Here is a 24,770-nt window from a genome sequence, read left to right as displayed (position 1 = left end):
ACTTTAACACACCTTGATTGACTTAAATTAATGCGGTTGGTACAGTTAATACAGTTGTACATGTACAACAACCAACAAACAATTAAAATTTTAAAAAACCACAAAAACAGTTATTTGCTGATAAGAAATTTTGCTACATTTTATCGCTAACATTTCAAATACTTTAATTTTTTGGGTTAGAAAAAAAAAGAAACCGAAATGATTAACATTTTAGGTTTTGATATTGAAATAAAGGGTGGTGCGTTATTTATGGCTAGGAGTTTATTAGTTTCAAGCTACTACCAATCGAAAATATTTTAAATAATTGAGAGCAAATGAAAGGAGTAAATAATAATTTTATGATAATATTGTCTCTGAGCAAAAAAAATCAAGTGAATTCGAACTACATGCTTATTCCCTATTGGGTTGGTCTACTCATTTATCCAGACTGCACTCCTTTATTTACGTTTCTCTAGCATTACTAAAAAAAAAACTATTGCTAGTTGTGAGGGAGCTTTTATTTTTATTTTTTATTTAACCATGGAAGTGTCATACTTAATCTACGAAGAAGTAATATACATTTTTTCATTTCTTACTATCTTAGCTCGTGTTTTAGGTAATTCAAATTAACAAACAAAGCCCAATAGCAAACTAAAAGTTTGGCAATATGAATACCTTGTACTAAACTCGGCAATTCCCCTCTCACACCAAGTAATACTCTCTTCAGGGTGATCTTATAGTGTCATAATCCTTGAATGTATGTATATATAGATTTGGGTTCTCGTACACACTGGTACCCAAAGGGTCTATTATGTCCCTCTTTCCTGCTGCGAGATTGGAAAACTTAGTTTTACAGCTGATCCATTAATCCCACCCCTATTAAAAAATCTGGAATGTGGGATGGCTTTATTTGCCAGAGATCTTCGTCTTCTATTGCCAGAAAATTATTGTTATAGTCCGGTAAAAGCTTTTACCGGACTCATTTTTATATACTTTGGTAATGGCCATCCATATACACTTGTTCAATAATAATTGTTGAATATTTTAATTAACCGCGAAATTTTGCAAGTAACGTCTCTGTCTCGATACGTATCTGATTGGTATTATCACCTTCAACAATAAATGATAATCATTAGTGAGGATCACTCCTACGCCGAGTTGTTATGACATCATTCTCTTATTTCTTATTTAGTTGTTTCTCCCACTTAATGGATGATATTACTGTGTATTATATTGCAAATTTTAATTGAAAAAAGTTTTATTTCTCGATCTTCATATATTTGACGCTGATATTTATATAATATATAGGAAATGAAATTTATGAGAGATTTTACATTTTTAGTGCTTAGGTACTGTAAACTGATCGTGAGTTTCTAATGACAGTTTACATATCACCTTTTAAATACCAAAGTTTATAGTTTATTTACTCCACGGTATACAGGGTGCTGAAGAAGAAAATATCGATAAATATGAATTAAGGTTTTAAGGGCATACGATACGCTTAAATCTATCTATGTAAATGGGAAGTTTGAAAATTGATTTATCTTCACTTCAAAACGTGTGTCTAATAAATGCAGATGTTGGATAACACTTCAATAATTTCATAAATTCGGGCAATTATCCTTGCCGTGTTCATCAGAATAACATTTAACGGAATATTCGATTTTTCTCATCCACTCCAAACAATCATATATTAGAGACTGTAAGGAAGTATATGTATCATAAATATCATGAATATGTCAAATCTGACATTACCATCATGAAGTTTGACATTTTTTATTGAGAACGTATTGACATATGTCAAAAATATTTGTTTGCGTTCAATACAGCTGAAATAATTTCAAACAGCACTAATTTGTCGAAATCAAATGTTAATAAAATTACCACAAAACGCATTTTTTCTTGCGGGAAACTGTTTGATTCCTAACAAGTCTGAATTATTTGTTCCGCTCAAATTATCTTACGCAATAAATGATCAAATAACAGTGGCTCTCAAATATGTTATATATTATAGTATCTATCTAGGATAAGTATCACTTCAATTTTAACTATCATAGAGATTAACTATACCATTCAATACAAACGTGACTTCAATTTCTTTCTGCATTATATATTATTCACAGCAGTGAAATTGGATGAACACTGATTTTATTGACAGTAGTTTTTTATATCTGACGCAAGGTTAGATAACTTGAAAAAAAATTAAGTAATAAAAAAGTCACTGTGAACTACGCGGTATCATCTTATTACTGTTCTAATTTCACGGTCTCCCACGCTTATTAAGACATTATATAGTCTCTCAAGTAAGAGGGCGCTTTGCGAAGACGATTGGAATACCTGATATCTATAGTGGGAGTACGGTCAGAATCTGGATCATGAATAGGTTGAAAGTCATGTAGGTTTGAAGGAGAATGAGCGGTCGAGGTAGGTTGCAAATCCTCTCCCTCTGATTCAGGGGCAAAGTGAACCTTCTTCTTTGGAATTTCTGAACGCCGAAGCTGGTCAATGTGACGCTTTATCTCCACACACAACAGTCCATTATCACCTTTAACTTATTCTTCTTAACAGCTAAGGTTTTGCCCATAATCGTTCTGGTTTGCATAGTGAGTATAAACAAATTAATATAGCTTTTGCACTTCTTTTTCAATACTTTATCAAACAACATTTTGTCTTGGCCTTTTATTTGTAATAGTCCGTCAAGTGAACCACAATGTAAATAGCCGAGACACTACTCTATCGGGCAACAGGCGAGTAATTTTGAGTAATTTAGTGAATAGAATCATTTTCTGATTTCTCGGCCGATTAGGGACCCATTACTACTCATTAACATTTTGACGCTCACGACTCGTCGTGTTACTCAACCAGTATAAACTCTTTTGTAACTAACGAGTATCTTTCTTCTATTGCAGCTTTCTTACCATTATCAGCCAATTGTTCAATCAGTCAACCAGTAAATTATTCTGTTTACCCCATTTCCTCATATTCCTTTTTTATTCATTTCAAAAATGTCCAAGTGTTCTAGTGAAACCACACGAGAATATATATTTTACGAGTGGGATTCCAAGTCAGCTGCTCATTGAGACCATCACGGAATGTTGTTTATATGAACTTGGCTGAAGCAATGATTTTACTGAGAAATTTGAAGAAAATATAATATTTTTGATAGGATTATATGTATTAAAACAGTATTTGTCATTGAAAATGTCAAAGCTGTAGCCTCAAATAAACAATCGAACTGCTGCACTGCCATCCACATAGATGATCTTTATTCTTTGAGTTTCGAATTCGCTCAACACCGTTGCACTTTCCAATAGCCACGGCTGTATCCATATACGTTTTCTTTCATCCATATCCTGTTAAATTTCTTCCAATAACGCAGATAGAAACAAATTTCAGTGGAATTTGAAGACATTTTTGTCTCGGAGACCTCTTAACATAGCGCAACATACTTGTTACGCTTGATTCAGACACGGCTAGTAAGTGAGTCAGGTACTAAGTAATTTGGTCGATCACATTCACTTCCAGCATTCGGCGAAGGCTAAAAATTTACTTAATCTTACCTAAAAAAAATAAAAGGTGGCAAAAAAGTGATAAACAGATATAAATCATTTTAAAATAAACTGAATAATCCTGGTAACTTCGGCTTTTCACACAAAAAAAGTAGCATTCACACGCAAGAGTACAAGAAATGTATGCAGTTGTACAAGTGTTGGTTTCAGTTTCGTTCCAATGTTGGATACTTTTTTCTACTTTCCTTGGCCAACGTTTCAATGCCAACGTTGGTAGCAAAACATTCGTCGAATAACATGCGCACTACGACCGTGCTTTTTGAGTAGATCTCGAGAAGAAAAAAATTTTTAATAAGTAGGTAGGTAACTAAACTACAAAAATGTATTACGTAATAAAATAACACTGCTTGCGGCAAAAGGCGGCTTTATCAAAGGAACGCGCGGCACTTGTCAAAGAAAAGCCACGTTGTTTCTAGACTAGACTGTACTGTCTAGTTTCGGGCGGCGCGTTTGACGGGAACATTCGAGACTTTCTTTCACGCCGATATAAATGTTGCGCCTGCATGAATTGGAGTCATTCTGAATTGTAACTTGATAGCGATACTACGTCGATACAAAGTTTATTATTAAATAGTGGAAAATGGGTGCAGTGAAGAAATCTAAAACGTATCATTTTAATAAGGATTGGGAGGAAGAATTTTTCTTTTGTATAGTGAAGGATAAGTGCATTTGTGTTATTTGTCGTGCGTCAGTTGCAATACCTAAGCGTGGTAACTTAGAGAGGCATCATAAAACGGTTCATAAAAACTATCAAAAGGATTTTCCGCCACAGAGTGAATTAAGAAAACGAAAAGTAAGTGATTTTATATCTTGTTTGAAAAAAGAACAAACCATGTTCACAAGACCAGCCAAACAATCAAAAGCTGCTACGATCGCGTTATTTAAAATATCTCATATATTGGCGAAACACAAGAAACCATTCGAAGATGGATCGGTGGTGAAGGAAGCATTTATTGAAGCGGGTGAGACTTTATTTGGAGATTTTAAAAATAAAACAGAAATCATGTCTGCTATTAGAGAACTTCAGTTATCTCGTCCGACGGTACAAGGCGTATTGAAGTCATGAGTCAGGACATCGCAGATAAACTAAAACATGATATCATGGAATGTATATACTTTTCTTTACAGTTCGACGAATCCACCGATATGACAGACACTGCCCAGCTGTGTATTTTTATTCGGATGGTATTCAATGATATGTCGGCTAAGGAAGGATTTTTGACAATCATTCCTCTGAAGGGGAAGACCCGTGGCGAAGATATATATAAAGTTTTCTTTAATTTTGTAAAAAACTATGAGCTACCAATATATAAATTAGTGTGCATTACAACCGATGGAGCACCAGCAATGACTGGAAACAAAAACGGTTTTGTGGCATTGTGTCGAGCTAATGAAGAATTCCCTTAATTTTTTTCATTCCATTGCATTATACATCAACAAGTTTTGTGTTCCAAAGTTTTAAACACGGAGGAAATTATGGGCATTGCAACAAAAATTATGAATTCCATCCGTACACGTAGCTTGCAACGGCGGCTCTTTCAGTTGCAGTTGGAAGATAGGGAGTCAGCTGAACACACTGATTTAGTTCTTCACATAGACGTCAGGTGGTTGAGTCGCGGAAAGTTCCTACAAAGGTTTCAAGAATTATTGCCCGAAATAACAGCTTTTCTAGACGAAAGAGGTGATGACACTCAGATTTTGAAAAACGAAAAATGGCTGACTGATTTGGCATTTTTGACTGACATCACAATGCACTTAAACATCGTTAACTTGGAGCTTCAAGGTAAAGGAAAAACTATTATCGAGATGATTAGCGCAGTAAACGCATTCAAAAGTAAATTGCAACTTATGATAGATCAACTGAAAAGAAAGGATCTGAAAGCAAGGATTCCTCAGTTTAATTATGATACGTATGAGGCTGAATTATCAAATATTTTGGGACAATTCGAAATGCGTTTTTATGATTGCAGTAAATTGAAAAATATAGCATCATTTATGAATTATCCTTTTTCATGTAAAAACATTGAGGAATTAGCTACTGAAATAGCAAGTCAGTTTAATATGAACTCATGTTCTGTTGAAAATGAGTTGGTGCAGATTATATCAGATATACATCTGAAAGCTACAGCATCTGATACAAATTTCTGGTGTTTTATATCTGAAGATAAATATCCGAATCTAAGGCAAATCGCCCTTCAACTGACGGCATTGTTTGGGTCAACTTACTTGTGCGAGTCTGCATTTTCTGAAATGAAGATAATTAAGTCAAAATATCGCAATCCACTAACTGACGATCATTTGTCATCATGCTTGCGATTAGCACTCAGTGGTTACGTACCATCTTATGAAAAGTATGCTGAGGACATGCAGTGCCACGCTTCAACATCCAAAGCCACTCTTTAGTTAGGTTTAACACTATATGTAACTCTTTTGTTTTGTAACAACCAATAAACTCGCAATTTTGAATAACTATGAGTTTTTTCATTGATATTGTAGAGAAGAACCTAACTAAACCTAACCCAAACCTTGACTAAAATAATGTACCTATATTGTGCAGAAAGCTAATATCTATATATGCTACGGTACACCCTACCTTGGTAGGTAGGGTGTATCGCGTATGTACGACAACCCTGCATCACACATACTTGCAGCCTCTCAGAGTCGATCATAGGTAGTCTAAAAATATTGAGGTAGATCGCCAGCAGTTCAAGTTTGAGCACCCCTGCAATAGAGGATCGTTTGGAATACTTTCAATCCGAATTTCGAAAACTTTGTTTACTTAATGAAACAAAATATCATTTTTTGTTTTAAGCTAATGGTTGTTACTAGACACCCGCGTTCGGTTTTGCTTTAGTGACAGTTTATTACTTATTACTTTGCTATACAGCAAAAATAGAATCGGATCCGTCTACTTATAAGCTACTGTATTAAATGACTTTTTTTCCTATCCTCACGCCCTAAATTACTCGCAGCTTTATTGAATTACCAGCCGTGTCTGAATTACACTTTAACTGTTTCGACCTGATCAGCTGAGCTACTATCCGAGCTATTCAATACGTGTAATTGCGGCTTTCTTGATGAGATACTATTTAATTTTATACTACTCGATTTATCCGTGAATTATTTGAAATTCACATTATTTTCAATAAACTATAACTATTGTTCAAAATTGCAGGTGAAGTGAAAAGGCCATGTCGGCCGACACATCCAATTATTCTCATATTCAAGATGAAGATGTTCTCAGGAAAATGGTATGTATAAAATTGAGCCACAAACAGTTTCCAGTAGCTTATATTTCTAATATCCAAGTTAATTGTGCTCCATATGTTTTTGACTTAATGCAAAAGTTATTAAGAAATTATGTTTTGTTTTGTGCACAATAGGCTAAGACATACTTTATATATTCTTACTCACAAAAGTAGTGAATTTTAGTAATTCACGTATTCTTAGTTGTCCAACAGGGACAACAAAATACAGGCTAGCATAGACGGACAATTTACAGAGGAAATAAACATATTCACGGGAGATTCCTTAAGCCTCCTACTTTTTAATCTCATAATGGATGAAATAATAAAGGCAATGACCCTTATAGCTGAAAGTGAAGAGGACCTACAAAGATTGGTCCACAAGTTCAACATAGTAGCAAAGAAGCTGAACATGGTAATTTCATCCCAAAAAACAAAAACTCTGGTCATTAGCAAATAACCGATTAGATGTAAGATATAAATTGAAGGTAACAGCATTGAACAGATTATGGAAACTAACTACTTAAGCATCACACTATCAAGCTATTGAGATGCAGAATCAGAAGTAAAAAAACAAATACACAAAGCCAATAGAGCAGCAGGATATCTCCATAATACAATATAGAGAAACAAACATATTAGAACGGAAACTAAGACTGGAATTTATAAAGTTGTTATAAGATCAATAATGACATATACAGCAGAAACGCGACCGGACACGTCCAAAATACAAAGAATTTTGGAAATAGCTGAGATGAGAATACTGAGGAGAATCACGGGGAACACACTGAGAGATCGAGTAAGTAGCGACTACATTAGAACAACATGTTATGTGGAAAAGATTAACGAGTGGTTATTGAATAGAAAAAAAAAAGAATGGAACAACCATATAAGTAGAATGACAGATAATAGGGTAGTAAACATCGCAAGAGACAAATCGCCGACTGGGAGGAGAAGTGTCGGTCGACCCCGAAAAGTGGAATGATAAAAGCACCAGAAAAGAAAGAAACAGGCAGAATTGCCTAAAGAAAAGATAGAAGAAAAAGACGTATTATTAGTAACCCAATAATAATTTTCGCCAGAGAAGTTAAAAAGCCGGCTGATTTCAAAGAAGCCGCTATTTGACGACTTCTTAAGAAAAACAATACTAATAGAGAATAGTGCAAAATGTAAAAAAAAAATGTTTGCTAAAAGAAGGTGCTATAGTATCTGTCACGTACCAGCGAGTTTATCTGTAGAAATGGAAGCTCCTGCCGCTGGTCGTCCAAAAGTAGTTTATTTCGGTGCAAGTGGTAAGTGAAAGACGAATATCTACATGGCAGCTTCTGTCGATAGGCTTGAACTAGGGAGAGTCCCAGACTTTTTAACGAAGAATGCTGTTTTTGAAACTTTTCCAGTCTTCTAACTCTGAAACTCCGATAATGTCGACTTTGCGCGACTACCAGAGTAATATTTAATTTGTTTAGGCTCCCCTTAATAAAATATCATGAAGGCAGCTCCCAAACAAACTCCTGATGGTTCATCCTATTTGATAAAATGGATTTCAGGAATTAATTTTGTTAAGGAATCTTTGAGTTTATAATTGAAATGAATACATTCATTGCCTAATGTCACTTCCAAATCGTCAGGATACTTATTGACTAATTCATTAGCAAGATTTTTCAACTCGTTTGGTTTGTAAGATACCATTCGACTTGTTACGTTTTTCTTCAAACATTTTGAATATTCCTCTGTTCACGTAGTTATTCTTTACAATTCCTCTCATCTCCAGCAAGAATTACTATTTCAGGTCATGCGATCCTGCCAACACCAGCCTGTACCAGATAATGCTGTGGTTAAAGTAGTCGGTTTCTCATTTCTGCTTGCGGCAATGAATTCCAGTGCATCAATTATTGCAGACCACTCTTTCTATAATACGAAGCGTGCATGCAACCAACAAGTTTGAGAGAGACTTAAATTTGTACGCTGCTCCAAGATCTCCCCACTATGTATAGTTGTATAGAAATTGTATAGCTCATATAAAGTAGAAAAGACGTCGAAGAATGGGCGGCTCATAGAACATAATCTACTAAAGGATTATATGTTTTGATTCCTCTCTGAATGCCTGTCATATTGCTCGAATTATCATACAATTATCCACGACAGTCCATTATATCCAAGCCATTCTTTTCTAGAGATTCTAACAAAAGATCATCAATATTTTCAGTTTTATGGGCGATTTTTGGTAGAAATTCTAGAAACCTTTCAACAATTTCACCGTTTTCACGTACATAAGAAATTAATTTTCTTATTTACTTTTAAAATTCTGACATTTAAAATTTTAATATATACTCTAGGTCTGGACCTCACGAGCCTAGGCGTAAATTCATTACTGTCGCTATTTCAAAGTTAGCTGAAATTTGCCAATTTTACTTGTTATACGTAACTTTCCATTACTTTTTCACTCCAGAGATTGTTTATGCTGTTATGTAATATTTCCTCTATAACTCAGAAACGAGGGGTCGTATGAGAATTTTGTTTTAGGTCACAGCACTATTTTCACGTCATCTACTCACTCCCGAATTTCTTGCATCAAAGAATACTTTGTAAACCGTTCAGAGTTGAAAATATAAACTGAGAGTTTGGGATTCCGGTCCTTTCTGGCCCATCGACAAAAGCTGTCGTGTAGACGTCTTTGACTTGACTCAATAGAAAAGGGGAAAATCCAAATTTGGCCGAGCCGCGCCATTCTGATGTGGGTTGATGTTTTTAAAAAAATATTTAAATCAAAAATCGATCCGATTATTCCATAAAAACATTATGTAGGTGTGGTAAAAAATAATTTTTCTCATATTGCTTAAAAACTTTTGCAAAACAATAAATCACATATAATTCCAATACAAAAATTCTATTATAAAATTATTGTCTATTCCACATTTACTGTATTTTTTGCTCCTTGGTGTTAGAATAGATCCACTATATTTAATATCCCTTCTAGAACTTCCAGCTTTGAGAATTGACGGTCTTCTTCAGATTTTAGGTGACAAGTGGGGTCGAGATTCTAATGCAACAACTACTTAATGATGTACAATAAATTATTGATGTTACAATAATATTTGCATAAAAGATTATGTTATTTATGAAATTAATAAAAAACGATTGGCTTAAATTAATTCTGACATTAAGATTATTCTCTTTGACCTCTCGAACTTGTCTTTTTTTAAAAGCAATAGTGAATATTTGCTCATCGTTTTTGTTTATTATATAATAAAACGTCGACTCGAGTGATCGTATATTTTTGTAGTGGCAAGATACCGATGATTTCGGAAAGAAAAAAGAAATAAGATCGCATATGTATAAGCTGAGAGAACAACGTCTAAGAGAATTTTACAACGGAAGCGAAATATCAGAATCGAAGACGACTACTACTTCTGGAAAAATTACTCAGTGTTCCACTCATACGGATTCGCTGGTCGATCAGAGTTTCCAGAGTTTTAAAAGCAAAGAAGTGAGAGATTCAGAATCGCCTACCAGAGAAATTCAATACAAAGTTCCAGGTATATTTTTTTTTACTATCTCTGATGATAAACAGCTCTAGTAAATTCAAAAATTTAATCACACTAATTATATCTTAATTTTTTTATTACTTAATAATTGAGAGTAGGATTAATAATAAAAAATTGTTTTCTCATTCTAATTCATGATACAAAACAACAATAGATGAGGTTATTATGAGAAAAATTGTATTTTTCGGCATTGTCCATCTCACTTACTTACTTAACACTAACAATAACTAGTGCTATTTTTGAGAATATCACGAATCAACATTAACTATAGAAATCGAAGGGTGACTTATATATAGTGGTCAACAATCAGTAATTTAAAAAGTAACAATCACTTATAATCTCCCTAGAGCTTGAATTATTTCCCAAAATTCCGCCAACGTGAACTATTATGAGGAGAATTATTCAAACTCGTGAGAGATGCGACACGAAAATTTTATACCAAAAATAATGAATAAAAAATAGAATTTTTTACATATTAATGAGCGTTTATTTTGGTTTTGATGTTTGGTGACTTAATAAATCAACCCTTAAAGGACGAATGTTTTGTTTTTGAATAGTGAAGGCAGTTTTGTTCAATATAAATAATCAATAATAACCTAAATATAACAAAATAAAACATTATATATATACATATATATATATATATATATATATATATATATATATATATATATATATATATATATATATATATATATATCCTTAGTTTCTTTAAACCACGTGTTTCCACATGGTAATATCATAGTTAGTAATATCATAAGTCTTTAGCGATATCACAATATTTGATATCTGTCCAATGTAATCAAATATTCACTTTTAGAGAAATACTATTTAATTATGACACAAAATAATATTACAATTTAAACAGAGATCTACATTGCATTTAATGCACATAGTATGCATTATGAATTGCCATCTTCTCTAACACAACACTGCTTCTATCCATTTGGAGTGTTGTCAAATCTGATGTCATCTGATACTCTACAAAAAGACCTGCTAGAATTATTTATACGTGGAGGGCCCACAGGCTTTGAGGGATTTCGGGCTCTCTCTAAATAGATTTTCACAATTTCTCTTCTAAACTGAAGCTGTATTAGATTTTTTATGTCCTAATCATACTGTAATTTATTCGATTAGGAATATTTATTTTTCCACCTTATTTTGACTTCATAACGAAAAAAAAGCAGTTTTCAAATTAAAGTTCTCCCCTTAAAATATCAGCATCTTGAAATTATCGATAAGTATCTTTTTCGTTGAAAATCTCTACTTTTTGATGGTTCAAAAAAATATCACCATCCTCATGGTAAACTTCTTAGAAAAGGCAAAAAAATGCATAAAAACTCGCAACTGAAAATGTATCCTTCGATCATTATGTACAATTTTGGAATATTTATTAAAATTTTAGACTCTTAATTGCTTATAGTTATTATTTCAACCTGGAATCTCATGTTTTTCTTGTAAATAGAGTGTAAAATTTTAATAAATAACTAAAAATTGAGTGCTATTTCGGTTTTAAGTCTAAATTAGGTTGAAAAATAAATAAATAATTAAAAAATTAATATTTCAAAAAAAATGAATCGTGAAAAAAAAAATTTTTTAAAGCATAAATAAAAACCCAATGATACACATAAATTTTGAGGTTACGTCAAAAAATTGTGAATACAGAAGTTGTAGATCTTTTTATTACCTACAATTTTGCTTCTTGACTTTTTTCCATAGGACTTGTAGTTTTGCCGGAAATCGAGATAAGCCGTTTTTTACCCTTAAAACCTCACCCTCTTAACCTTTCCGACTTCAGATAACCCGTAAATGATTTTTCCTCTCATTTGTATTATATTCTCTTCCTTTTCCAATGCGTTCAATCCCACGATTATTGTTTTTTGGTTTCAAATCTTATCAACCCTGGTCTATTTTGATAGAACTATTGACTGAAGTTCTACATCATCTATAAATGAAATATACTTTACTAAAACAAAAATGATGTGATCTTCGTTATGCCCTTTCTCATTTGATTCGTTTCTAAATTCAATTGTATTTTCTTCATACATATATTTTAAAATACGTATGAAATCAAATTTTCTGCATTGTTATTTCAATTATAAATTGAATTAAAGACAGCAGGACACGTTTAAGAAAATATTACTGGCATAATTTTCGATTTCTTTGAAGCAAAGTTTCCAAATTTTTAAATTGCGAAGTAATAATCTCACTTTTTTGTATTAAAATTTTATTTTGAAAACAATTCACTTAATTAGCAAATAAACCGAGTTATATAATAATTAAAATGAGTATTCTTTTCTAGAGTTATGGAGTAAATTTCTAGTTTGAAAGATATTTAGCCAGGATTTTTTTCTTGAGTAGAATCTTAGCTTCAAAGCAATGCTGAATTTTTCTCGTGTTATAGCGCATTTGCGAAAAAATTATATTCCTTTCGTATCAAATACGATATAGTGACAGTGAATTACTGGTCTTATTGTTAATTGGTGGTGTATTTAAAAAATAATGACTATTTCGGAGATATATCTAATTATATTCATTAATTGTTCAATTAGCCAGGCACACCAAAATACATATAGCCTTTACATACGTCCCTAAATTCGAGTGCCAACGTTCTAGGGGACATTCCTTGGGTCAAATTATGCGTCTCTGGATAGGGAACTTATGTCCGCAAACGCATCCTTTCTAAGATATAGGGTGTTAAAGTTTTGAAAATAAAACGAATAGATAATTTCTAGTTGTTTCCAGAAGAGTGCAGCAGGGGTCAAGAACCCTTTTTCCACCTCTGAATTCTTCGCCACTGTAGCTTAACGAACAAATTCTGTATGACATCTTTCAACTATCGATTTAAGTTGTTTCGGAAGAAAATATTTAGTAATTTTCCAAATAATCACAAGAGCGATCACAAAATGATGTTCGCGAAAACGGTTAATTTTAACTTAGTCAAATATTATCACTTATCTATTGAGAAATGATGGTAGAATTCAAAAATTGAAAAAACAATTTATCTAGTGACGGAGAATTAAGAGGTGGAAAAACGGTCCTGCACCTCTGGAAACAACTAGAAATCATTTATTCATGCTAGAACAAGTATTTTATCACACCGTTTGAATTTATCGACAGAAAATGATTATATTTTCAAAACTTTAACACTCTGTATCTTGGAAAGGATGTGTGCGCTGTCATTCTGAGCTTATTTTTTAACATTTATGATCCATACTCCGAAAAATCTTCTTATTTACATAGATGCTTCAGTAACACTACCAAATTATCCAGATTTATATTGAAAATCGGTTATCAGTTCACGTAACTTCTGAGTAAACTATCTGTCGAACTGAAGATATATTTGATACCGTTATACTTTCTAAATAAAACCAACTCATCAAAGTAATGTGTATTACACAATATCGTCGCTGTAAAAGAAGCTATTGGAGAAGATTCAAATTTATCGGTTAGTTGTCTGTGCAGAAATTGGAGCTATGTCTATCCATTACGTAGAAGAACCCTAGATCCTGGTGCAGAATTTACTTTGCGAAACTATTACATGCGTTTATCATAACCGATTGAGAACTAAAGGCAAATTAATACTGTTTTATTGCCTAATTGTGCTTAAAGATTAGCCTCATTTTATGCTTCAAAGACTTGTTAATTAATAAAATTGTCACATATGGAGTTGAATCATAAGAGACCCCATTTCATTACAACGGAAAAAATTTACCATTTGGTGAAGATTAGATATTGGTTGCATCATTGAACTAAAATAAGTCGTGTTATTATGAATGTAGATTGTTTCTATACCATAATAAATTATTTTCTTCGACCGATTGTTTCAAGTTTTCAAACTCCTTCTACCGCATTATCTAATAATTTCAAAAAAATTTTATATCAAAACAAATACTATATCAAAAAAACATGGGATTTCAAAGAAAAAATTAAAATTATGAAAATTCCTAACGAATATGTATTTATTTTGTTAAATGAAGTTTCTTCATATACAAATATTCCTATTATAATTGTTAAAGATATATTGATGGGGAAATGAGACAAAATTAAAGAATATACAGAAATATCTCAAAACGAATTAATCAAAGCTATAGAACTAATATTTACAACAACATACTTCAAATATGAAAATGAAATATATATAAAAAATTACAGTTGGGCTTGGGGAACGTTCATATCAATGTAGTAGCACAATTAGTAATGGAAGATCTTGAGGAAAAGGTCTTAAGCAAACTTTATATAAATATTCCAGTCTTTTTCCGCTATGTAGTTAGATGATTGCATTACTGCCGTACCAAAAAATCAAATTAGAAACAAAAATAAAAAATTTAATTCGTATCATACAAATTTAATTCAATTCACAATTGAAATCGACCAAAATAATGTAATGTAATAAATTGTCTTAATGTCACAATGTATAAAATCAACAATAATACAAGAACAGATTGGTATATGAAACCAACTTGGTCCTCAAGATATTTGAACTTCAATTCATGCCGTCCTACGTCACAAAAAAGGTCAGTGATAATAAGTTTGGCTGATAGATCTATCCAACTATCAGATCTTGAATTTAGTTGCTTACCTATTCAAAAAGCAAAAACTGCATCGAAAGAAAATAATTATTCTGAAAAAATGATAATATATTCAAGAAAAGAATAAACAGATTCTAGAATCAATTAATAAACTAACATCAAAATATAAAACATTTTCGCTTACCATATGTATATGTTATAATGCACATATTATCCAAATATTTCAATAAACTAAAATCTAAAACACTCAAAAACAAAATGTATTAAATACCTTGTAATGATTGTGACGCTGTCTATATAGGGCCGACATCTTAGAATTTAGAGAATAGATTGAAAGGTCATCAATACCGAGACACGAAATATCAAACAAACATAAATCCAATTATAAATATTCAAACATTCCTGAAACAAAATCAAAACAAAATAGAAAAGAGAATTTTTAGAAGTGATTAACATTCATAAGAACAAGTAACTTATCAATCATATAAAAGACCTGGATAATCTAAGTATAATTTACGACGCTATTTTGTAAATTCTAATAAAACTACAAAAAATTTAATTGATCCCTGCTACATATTTGAGATGTAAAAACTAATTTTTCATGTTAAAACAGATTTCTATTTTGATTGTACTTTTATTTTGATATTCATGATGTAGGGGATCTAGTGATTAATACAAATACGCAAATTGTCAAGTGTCGTTTTAATAAAGTCGTGACCTGGACTAGGAATTGACCTTAAACGATGTATGACACATTGATTTATGCTGATAAACTAGCAACAGTTAATGGCTTGAAGGAACAGCAATACTCACAAAAGTGTCAAAATTTGGGTTTTTAGAATGAACTTCATCAAGAACATTCGCGATGGTCATACGCCCGAAGAGTTTATGATTATTAAACTCACTTTTCGAATTACTTTTTTATTTGAATATAATTTTTAGCCTTTTGTGTTGTTTAACAAATTGATTATTATCTGTTCATTATTATTTTAGATAAAATGGCTTCGAAAGAATGGCAAGTTGAGTCCAGTAAAGGAACAAGCTTAGATGGTAAAACTAAAATGCACTCGACGGTAGCAACAGTAGAAGGAACACAAAAAATAGAAGGGGGACAGATAGACTTCAGAGCAAAATCTGAAAAAATGTCCAATGAGTTTCGAGACTCAAACGAATATTCATCAACAAATAGAAGTCAAACTTCTACCTCTTCGCGTATGGTAACTTCAAGCAGTTTGCAACCGGAGCACACAGAGTTACCTAGTAATTTACATGGCGTTACGAAAGTAATACGCGAAACCAAAACATTACCAGATGGCTCTACAGTTACAACAACCAGATATGACACTTCTGGTGGAAGTTCTCAATTCACAAGTCAATCTTCAACATCTAGCCGACACACTTCTGAAAATATTATTTCTAGCGGTAGCCAAATAGTTGAATTACCGGAAGAAGTTCAAGAAGTCACTAAAGTTATTACAGAAACCAAAACTTCACCTTACGGTTCCACGATAACATCAAAAACATGTGACAACGTAAGTGACGTTGCCAAAAATAACCTAAAAACTACGCACACTACTTCTTCAAAGCGTGTCATCAATGAAAAGGAATCCCTTACAACAATTGCTAAAGAAACGAAAACATTACCAGATAATCAAAAATATACAACAACAAACTACGATGCTATAAACGATAGCAAAAACACAATAATTGATGATACAAAAACTATACCTACGTCGTCATCCATTTTAACCACCAAATCATCACATGTTACGAATCCTGAATTGCCTAATAACATTCAAGGAGTTACGAAAGTTACTAAAGAGACGAAGACGCTCCCAGATGGTTCTATAATGACAATAACTAAATATGACACTCCCAGTGGTACAACCACACATTCCGAAATTATAGGAAATGTAAAAATATCTAAAGACCACAGCTCTGTACTAAGCAAATCTTTCAGACATACAGACGAAGCTATAACTACCAATAATCGTCAGAGCTACAAAAAGCAAGAACACGATCGACAAGTAGTAAATGAGAATAGACATACTGATATGACTGAGAATAATCAGTACAGCAATACTGACAATAAAATCACTGTTGTATCTACTACAGAGAAAACGAATAAAGACGATCGCCAGTTAAAAGAGACCGTTAATGTTACTAAGCAAAGGATTGGAGAAACTGACGGGAATAAAATGTCTCCAACTAAAGTAGCTTCAAAGAAACAACCAACTAATTTGGATAACGATGTTGAAAACGTAACTATCACAAAACAATACAAAAGTGACAATGTGAGTACGAATAGTTTTATAAATAAGGAACGTCAACAGGAAGAAGTCACCAGAGATAAAAATATCTGTGAAGTAGTATCTTCAAAAGTAGATGATTCTCCGCACCAAGAACCAAGAGTAAAGGAGACTTCGAAGCCGGATTATCATCCTAGTAAGCCAACAACTGGTCAATACGATACTACGTACAAAACAGATTATACTAGCAGAAAAATAAGTGTAGATGTAAGTCCTACTCACGATGCTTTCGCTAGATCATTAAGAGCTGTATCACCAGATAGAGTACCATCGAGAGGAAGTCACAGGACCAGTAATTCATCAATTGCAGAAAAAATGAGGCATCCTTCAAGAATTTCGCCCGAACGTCAACCTAAAGATAGAAGTATCAGCCCCACGAAATCTATTTCTACAGATACATATATTTATAATAAGAAAGGTGATGATAACCAATCACATAGAAAAATATCGTCCACTACAGACAATTTCAAGAAAACAGTAAGCCAGGAAACGATTACAATAACCAAATCAAAGCAAAATACCACCAACAAATCAACAAATAAGAATATCCTTACAACTAGTAACGAAATTGTTACAGATTTAGACGAAGATTTAATTAAAACTACAGAAAAGTCGCCCGTTGCTCCTGGTTCAAGACCAACAAGTTTAGAATTAACAAGAAAACCTAAGAAAATTACCGATCGTTCGCCATCTTCGCCTCTTACTGACACAAAAAAATCTCCAACTAAGGAAATTAGAAGAAGCAGTAGTTTTCGCTCACCAACAAAAGAACCATCTTCTCCAACAAAAGCAAGTTATCCTAGATCTCCGACAAAGGACACACCATCCACTAAAAACCTTCCTGAAGATAGGCATTTGAAAAGAACCGACACGTATGAAGAGAGATGTCGACAAATTCTTGGTATCACTGAAGTAACCGAAAAAAGGAAATCCAGCTTAGAAAGATCGGGTAGCAAGAGAAATTCTTTAAGAAGAAACATTTCTTCCCAACTTGTCGATACAATTGAAACAATAACGAGTCCTTCCAAAAGTCCAACAAAAGAGAGACCAGTGAGTCCAACAAAAAGCAAAAGTCCAACAAAAAGCAAAAGTCCAACAAAAGAGAGACCAGTAAGTCCTACAAAAAGTATAAGTCCAACAAAGGAAAGACCATTAAGTCCAACAAAAAGCAACAGTCCAATAAAGGATAGATCAGTAAGTCCCACAAAAAGTCAAAGTCCTATTAAAGAGAGACCAATAAGTCCGACAAAAGAGGGGACACTTAGTCCAACAAAAGGTAAGATCCCACTAAAAGAGAGGACAATGAGCCCAACAAAAAGTCTCACAAAAGAAAAACTGGAAAGTCCAACAAAGGAGAGATCATTTAGTCCAACAAAAAATAAAAGTCCCCTAAATGAGAAGCCAGTAAGCCCGGAAAAAATCAAAAGCCCCGTAAAAGACAGACCTGAAAGTCCAACAAAAAGTCGTGATGATATAGATTATGCAGAAATTACAACTACTTTCACCAGAGAGACCGCATATAACCGAGAAGATCAAGACATTTCTCCAATAAAGAGTCGGTATTTGAGCCCTACCAAAGGCAATCAAATTAGCTCGAATGAGGATCGACCATCATCAATTGTAACGTCCATAAAAACAGACACATTAATTTCCACTACAAATAGAGATGAAACTGTAATTACTAATGAGAACAAAGAGTCTATAAAACAGATAGATGAATTAACTCCAAAAAGGAAGACTATTTCGGAGTACCCGGTGGTGCTTTCCTCCAACAAAAATATCAATGAAAATGTTATCGAGAGTACTGTTATAACATCCGAATATGATACAGAATTAAATGAGAGTACTACAACTTCAAGATCCAAATCTACAAAGAAGTCTGGGAACAAAAAAGTATCTAACCAAACTTCTGATTCACCAATTAAAAGTAAGCAACCGCTTGTTGAAGAAAAAAATACAGATAAGGTTGTACTGGAAGATATAATTAATATTGAAGAAACTATCACAACTGATGGTAGCAATTATATTTCAAAATACAAAACTTCTAAGAAAAGTTCAACAGATGAAAAACCTCAAAGAAAAGATTCTCATCTAAAGGAAGAATTTCCTACTCAGTCCAAAATGCCGTCTAAACATCCATCCAATAATATCAACACCACTTCTAAATTTATTTCGCAAGAAAAAATCAGCACGGATATACATTCAAGTATGGAAGTTATAGTTGACGAAGATGATGTTAAAAATATTTCAGAGACAGAGTCTGATAAAATTCCAGTTTCTAAAAAAGCACCAAAAACAGCACCTACAAGCGATCTTTCAAAAACAAAAAAAGTTACTAAAAACATATCTGAGGAAATAAAAAGTACAGTTGATATGGATACTAACAGAAATAATACCACAGATAAAAGTCCAAGAGGCAGTGAAAAAGAAAATATCAAGCCAAAAGGGAAGTTACCTTCTGATAAAGAAAAGTCGGTAACAGAAGTAGAAGCTAGAGAAATTATGATAATAGTTGATACTGATAATCAAATCCAATCAACAGGTGAAATTTCGAATCAGCAAAAAGAAGAAAGTAATGACTTTATCAGAACTGAGCAAGTACAGAGAGAAGTGGAAGATAAAAATATCTGTTATAAAAAATCCACTACAGATACAAAAATCAATGAATCAGATCTCGCCACTCCAAAAACTTCTCCACAATCTGAACAAGTGATTAACAAATCTGGAGAAAATATAATGAAATCAATAATATCAAATAATGATGAAGAAACTATAATTGATGAATTTGTAGTGACAGATGAGTCAGATAATCCTAAAATTATCATGGGTAAACCAGTACCTAAAGATACAAAACCAATAAAAAAAGGCAAAGAAACACTGACTGAAAGTGTTAAAATAAATGCAATCACTAAACAAGACGATACAGTTATAGTAACTGATGAATTTGAAATTGTTAATAAACCGAATCAACAACCGCTGAAAAATGGACTAGGTATAACTGAATATCCGCCACAAAGCAAAAAAACCATATCCAAAAAGATCTCCCAAGAAAAAATTACTCCAAAATCAAAACCTGTTACGCAGAAACCAAAACCATCAGAGTTTCCTTCACAAATTAAAAAAGACAAAAGACCTGTAAATAAGGAACCTATAGTCACTGAGAAATTCTTAGAACCGATTTCGTATGAAAACAAAGTTCCTGTAGAAGAGCCGTTAATGATTAAAAAACATATAAATCCACATTGTAGAGAAGACGAGGTTGAAAAAACTGAAATAACCAAAACAACGACATCAAAAAAAGTGGAAAAACCTACTCAAAAAGAACTACCTATCAACAAACAGAAAGAAATAAAGAAAATTGGGAAACATACTGACAAGAACACAGAAAATTCGATTCAACGTAAACCTATAAATGGTATAAGTGAATATAAAGATCAATATTCTAAGCCTAAGTCGACACCAAAAGCGCCTTCTAATAAAATTAAAAATACGATACAAGAAACAACAAAGATTATTCACAAAAATTATGATGAAATAAGCCCTGCACGAAATAAACCGATCACCAAACCCTTAGTTAACGATATTCAAAAACCTAAAGAAACGCCAAGACCATCCAAACCTTCAGCAGTAACAGTCAATTCAGCCAAAGTAACTAAGTTAGATACGACGGAAACAGTTACTAGAAGAACTAATAAAATAATTGTGTCAAAGGAAAATATGAGTCCTCTACAAAAATCTAAGAAAGAAACAGGAATGAAGAATCCTGTAAAACTATCTCCTGTTACTAAAAACAAATCGTCTCAACCTGATGAATTGATCACGAAAAAACACGTTGTTACAACAACAATTACATTAAAAGACAACAGACAACCAATTACAACGAAGCCAAAACTAACAACAAAAATTACAAAATCTGAAAGAATCCGAGTAAATGATCTTAAACAGAAACATATAAATGAATATGCATCTACTGATACGGATGATGAGAAGATAGAAGAAAATGTTGAAATTACTAGAAAAACAATCAACAAGAAACCAGAAAAGAAATGCATAACTACTAAAACTGTAATCATAAACAATAATGGTGAACAAAGACAAGTTATTGTCGATCTACAAAGATCCAAATCATCCAGAGAGCCGACTCCAGATAGAATATGTCCTGTTCCTACTAGTAATGGTGAATATCAATTTCCAAGATATCCTGATGAAATTTTAGAGCCCGATGATGATGAGATACATAAAAAACCAAAGCGTCTCTCTGATATACCGTTAATGGAATCAGAAGATGTTAATGATTTCAGCAGAATAACAGAAATTACTGACACTAAGGTAGTTGTTACTGATATAGATAAAGTAGAAGAAACAGATGAAAGTCTTTTAAGCGTTAATAAAAAGATAAATTTGTTTTTGGACAACGTGGATAGAGTTAAGCAAGTTAAAAATAAACCTTTAGGTCCTGCTCCTAAAGTAGAAAGACCCAAATTGGATGTAAGCGAAGGTTTAGAATCAGATGAATGCTTATTAAGCGTGTCTGAAAAAGTCACTAAATTCGTGAACGCAGCTGATCAGTTCATGAACGTAAGGGATATACCTGAACGACCAAAAAGTCCGAGATGTAAAAATTACGACGAGAAAAATACTACTGAAACTTTTATTAAAACCGAGCAAAAACATTTGGAAAATCAAAGTACGAACTTAGATACAGGAAAAATATCTCTAAATAGTTTAGAAAAAATTAATAATAAAATCTCGAAAGATTCCAAACCTAATAGTGAAAATAGGGTACCGAGTCCAACTAAGTTCAAACCAACGCTTGATACAATAGATAAATCTGAACAAAAACATCCCAAATATAATACAATCACTAAAAAAATATCGTTAGAAAATTTGGAAATAAAAAGCTCTGTAAAAACTTCCGAAAATGTTGTGAAACCATCACCAGAGAAATCGCAATCTAGAGACACCACTACCACCACTGAAACTAGAGAAACGCGTGCTGGAAGCAGAGATTTTTCTCCCGAGGATAAGGGATATAAAAACAGATTAACTCCAGAAAGAAGATCTCCTGACAGAAAATCACCTGCTACAAACAACAAACCAGAAACTCCCGTTAAACGACCTTCAAATGAATATGGCTCCATAAAACATATAAAAACTCAAGACAAAATCTCCACTAACAGGGAACATTCGCTAGTTGATGATACTACTCCAAAAACAAGTAAAGCTAATAATGTAGAGGACAAAAAAACTTTCTTAAGCTCTACAGGGAGACTTAGAAGTACAGAAAGTATAAAAAAAGCTCGAGCGATTTTTGAAAATATATCCAAAGAGCAAGAACCGACCAAAAGTCCCCTTAAAAATAAATCTGTATCTAAAAAGCTGAATTACACTGAGGATATTCGCAAGAAGGAAACTCATTCTGAAATTGATAGAGCACCTTTAGACAGAAATACAACAGTTTATAGTCCTGATTCTAAATCCACTGATAGAAACGTAACATCAAGTTTTGATGTTTACAAAACGAACGGTGACTTGCCTCACTATATGTTACCGCTACATAGAAACGAAAAAACCCACGATAAAATCACTCATGAATCAAGAACTGTTAAAACAGAATCAGATCTTATATCTACGGATAGAAATATCTCTCGATCAAATTCACCCGATTCTCTATCTGAATCTAGTGATGTTCCTCATTATATGCTACCTTTAGATAGAAGCGTCCATACACATTCTACTCCTAGAGATAGTCAACACAGATCTAAATCTCCAGAGGAAGATAGACCAAAAAATAGAACACCAGAAGTTCATTCTAAAACTGGTGATGTTCCTCATTATATGTTGCCATTGAAACACGATATACATACTCACAGACACGAAACTAATTCGGTAACAAGAGAAAGTAGAACTAAATTTCAAGCCACTGGAAGAGATAATTCGCCAGATGTTCGTTCTGAAACTGATAATATTCCTCATTATAGATTACCTCTAGAACGAAGTGTACACACTACCACAAGTGAAATAAAGGATACTAGATTTAGGTCGAAGTCTCCTGAGAGAACTAAAACTGATAAACCTCATTATATGCTACCTTTGGACCATCACGTTACTACTACGACAACAAGTGTTAGTAGACCGACAACTAGATCTCCCGAAAGAGATAGTCCAAGAAATAGGTCACCAGAAAATCAGTACGAAAATATTCCACATTATAGACTACCCATAGATCGAAGTGTGCATACCCATACTTCAACAAATTTTATAAAAGAAAGCAAAAGTGGAAGGTATAGTTCTAGAAGTAAATCACCAGAAGATCTATCTGAATCTGGTGATGTCCCCCATTACATGCTACCATTGGATCGGAGCATTAATCCTGATAAAATCATCACTAGTTCAACAACAGACGAAAACAAATCTCCTGTAAGAGATGGTTCAAGAAATAGATCACCAGATAGTAAATTAGAAACTGATGATATTCCTCATTACAGATTACCCTTAGATAGAGATGTGCACATCCATACTACTACCAGTACAGTCAGAGAAAGCAGAAGTAAGACTAAATATCCTGAAAGGCCCAGTACAAGAAGTAGATCACCAGATAATCGATCAGAGACTGGTGATGTACCTCATTACATGTTACCACTAGATAGAAATGTACATCCCGATAAGCTAGTTGATACAAGCGTAACAAGAGATAGTAGACACAGAAGTAAATCCCCTCAGACAGATAGCTCAAGAAATAGAACACCAGATAATCGATCTGAAACTGGAGATGTTCCTCATTACATGTTACCTTTGGATCGCAGCGTGCACCCTGATAGGATCGTTACAAATTCAACAAGAGATGAAACAAACTCACCTATAAGAGATAGTTCGAGAAATAGATTACCGGATAGTAAAATAGAAGCTGGTGATATTCCTCATTACAGATTGCCTTTGGACAGAGACGTGCATTTCCATACTACTACTAGTAAAATCCGAGAAAGCAAAACTAGATCTCCTGAAAGGCATAGTACAAGAAGTAGATCACCAGAAGATCGATCTGAAGCTGGTGATGTACCTCATTACATGTTACCACTAGATAGAAATGTACATCCTGATAGAATCGTTGCTACAAATTTGACAAGAGAGAGTAGACACAGAACTAAATCTCCTCAAACAGATAGCTCAAGAAATATATCACCAGAGGATCGAAGTGAAACTGGCGATATTCCACATTACATGTTACCTTTGGATCGCAGCGTACATCCTGATAGTCCAACAAGAGATGGAACTAAATCTCCCGAAAGATGTAGTCAACGAAATAGATCACCGGATGGTCGTTCTGAAACTTCCGATGTTCCTCATTATATGTTACCGCTAGACAAGAATTCACGTCCGCACAGTGCCCCCACATCAAACATTGACACAAGAGCTACAAAATTTGGAATCACCTTGAGGAAAGTAAATACTGGTAGTCCTGTAAGTAAGCCATCGAGACCAAGTCTTCATAAATTTCCGTCAGAAACAAAATTTGTCAATATCGAGTCTATAACAGAAGAAGATATTGAAGATATTTTTGATCTAGAAATTTTGGAAGAATTGGTAAGTA

General features: G+C 33.2%; 1 protein-coding gene across 5 annotated transcripts in view; it reads left to right on the top strand.

The window, feature by feature from the left end:
* The window catches only part of LOC130445484 (mucin-2-like), a 116,315-nt gene that overhangs the window by 31,731 nt on the left and 59,814 nt on the right, over positions 1 to 24,770 (top strand). For all 5 annotated transcript variants that reach the window (XR_008910059.1, XR_008910058.1, XM_056781117.1 and 2 more), the window contains exons 2-4: positions 6,724 to 6,799; positions 10,077 to 10,329; positions 15,864 to 24,763. Coding sequence is in view for 3 of the 5 variants with exons in the window: in XM_056781117.1 (XP_056637095.1) it covers positions 6,740 to 6,799; positions 10,077 to 10,329; positions 15,864 to 24,763 (9,213 nt within the window). In the remaining 2 variants the exon portion in view is untranslated. The remainder of the gene's footprint in view (positions 1 to 6,723; positions 6,800 to 10,076; positions 10,330 to 15,863; positions 24,764 to 24,770) is intronic.

Source organism: Diorhabda sublineata, chromosome 6, assembly GCF_026230105.1.
Source record: "Diorhabda sublineata isolate icDioSubl1.1 chromosome 6, icDioSubl1.1, whole genome shotgun sequence".
NCBI lineage: Eukaryota > Metazoa > Arthropoda > Insecta > Coleoptera > Chrysomelidae > Diorhabda > Diorhabda sublineata.
Note: the sequence above shows the minus strand (reverse complement) of the source record. Positions and strands in the feature narration are given on the sequence as shown.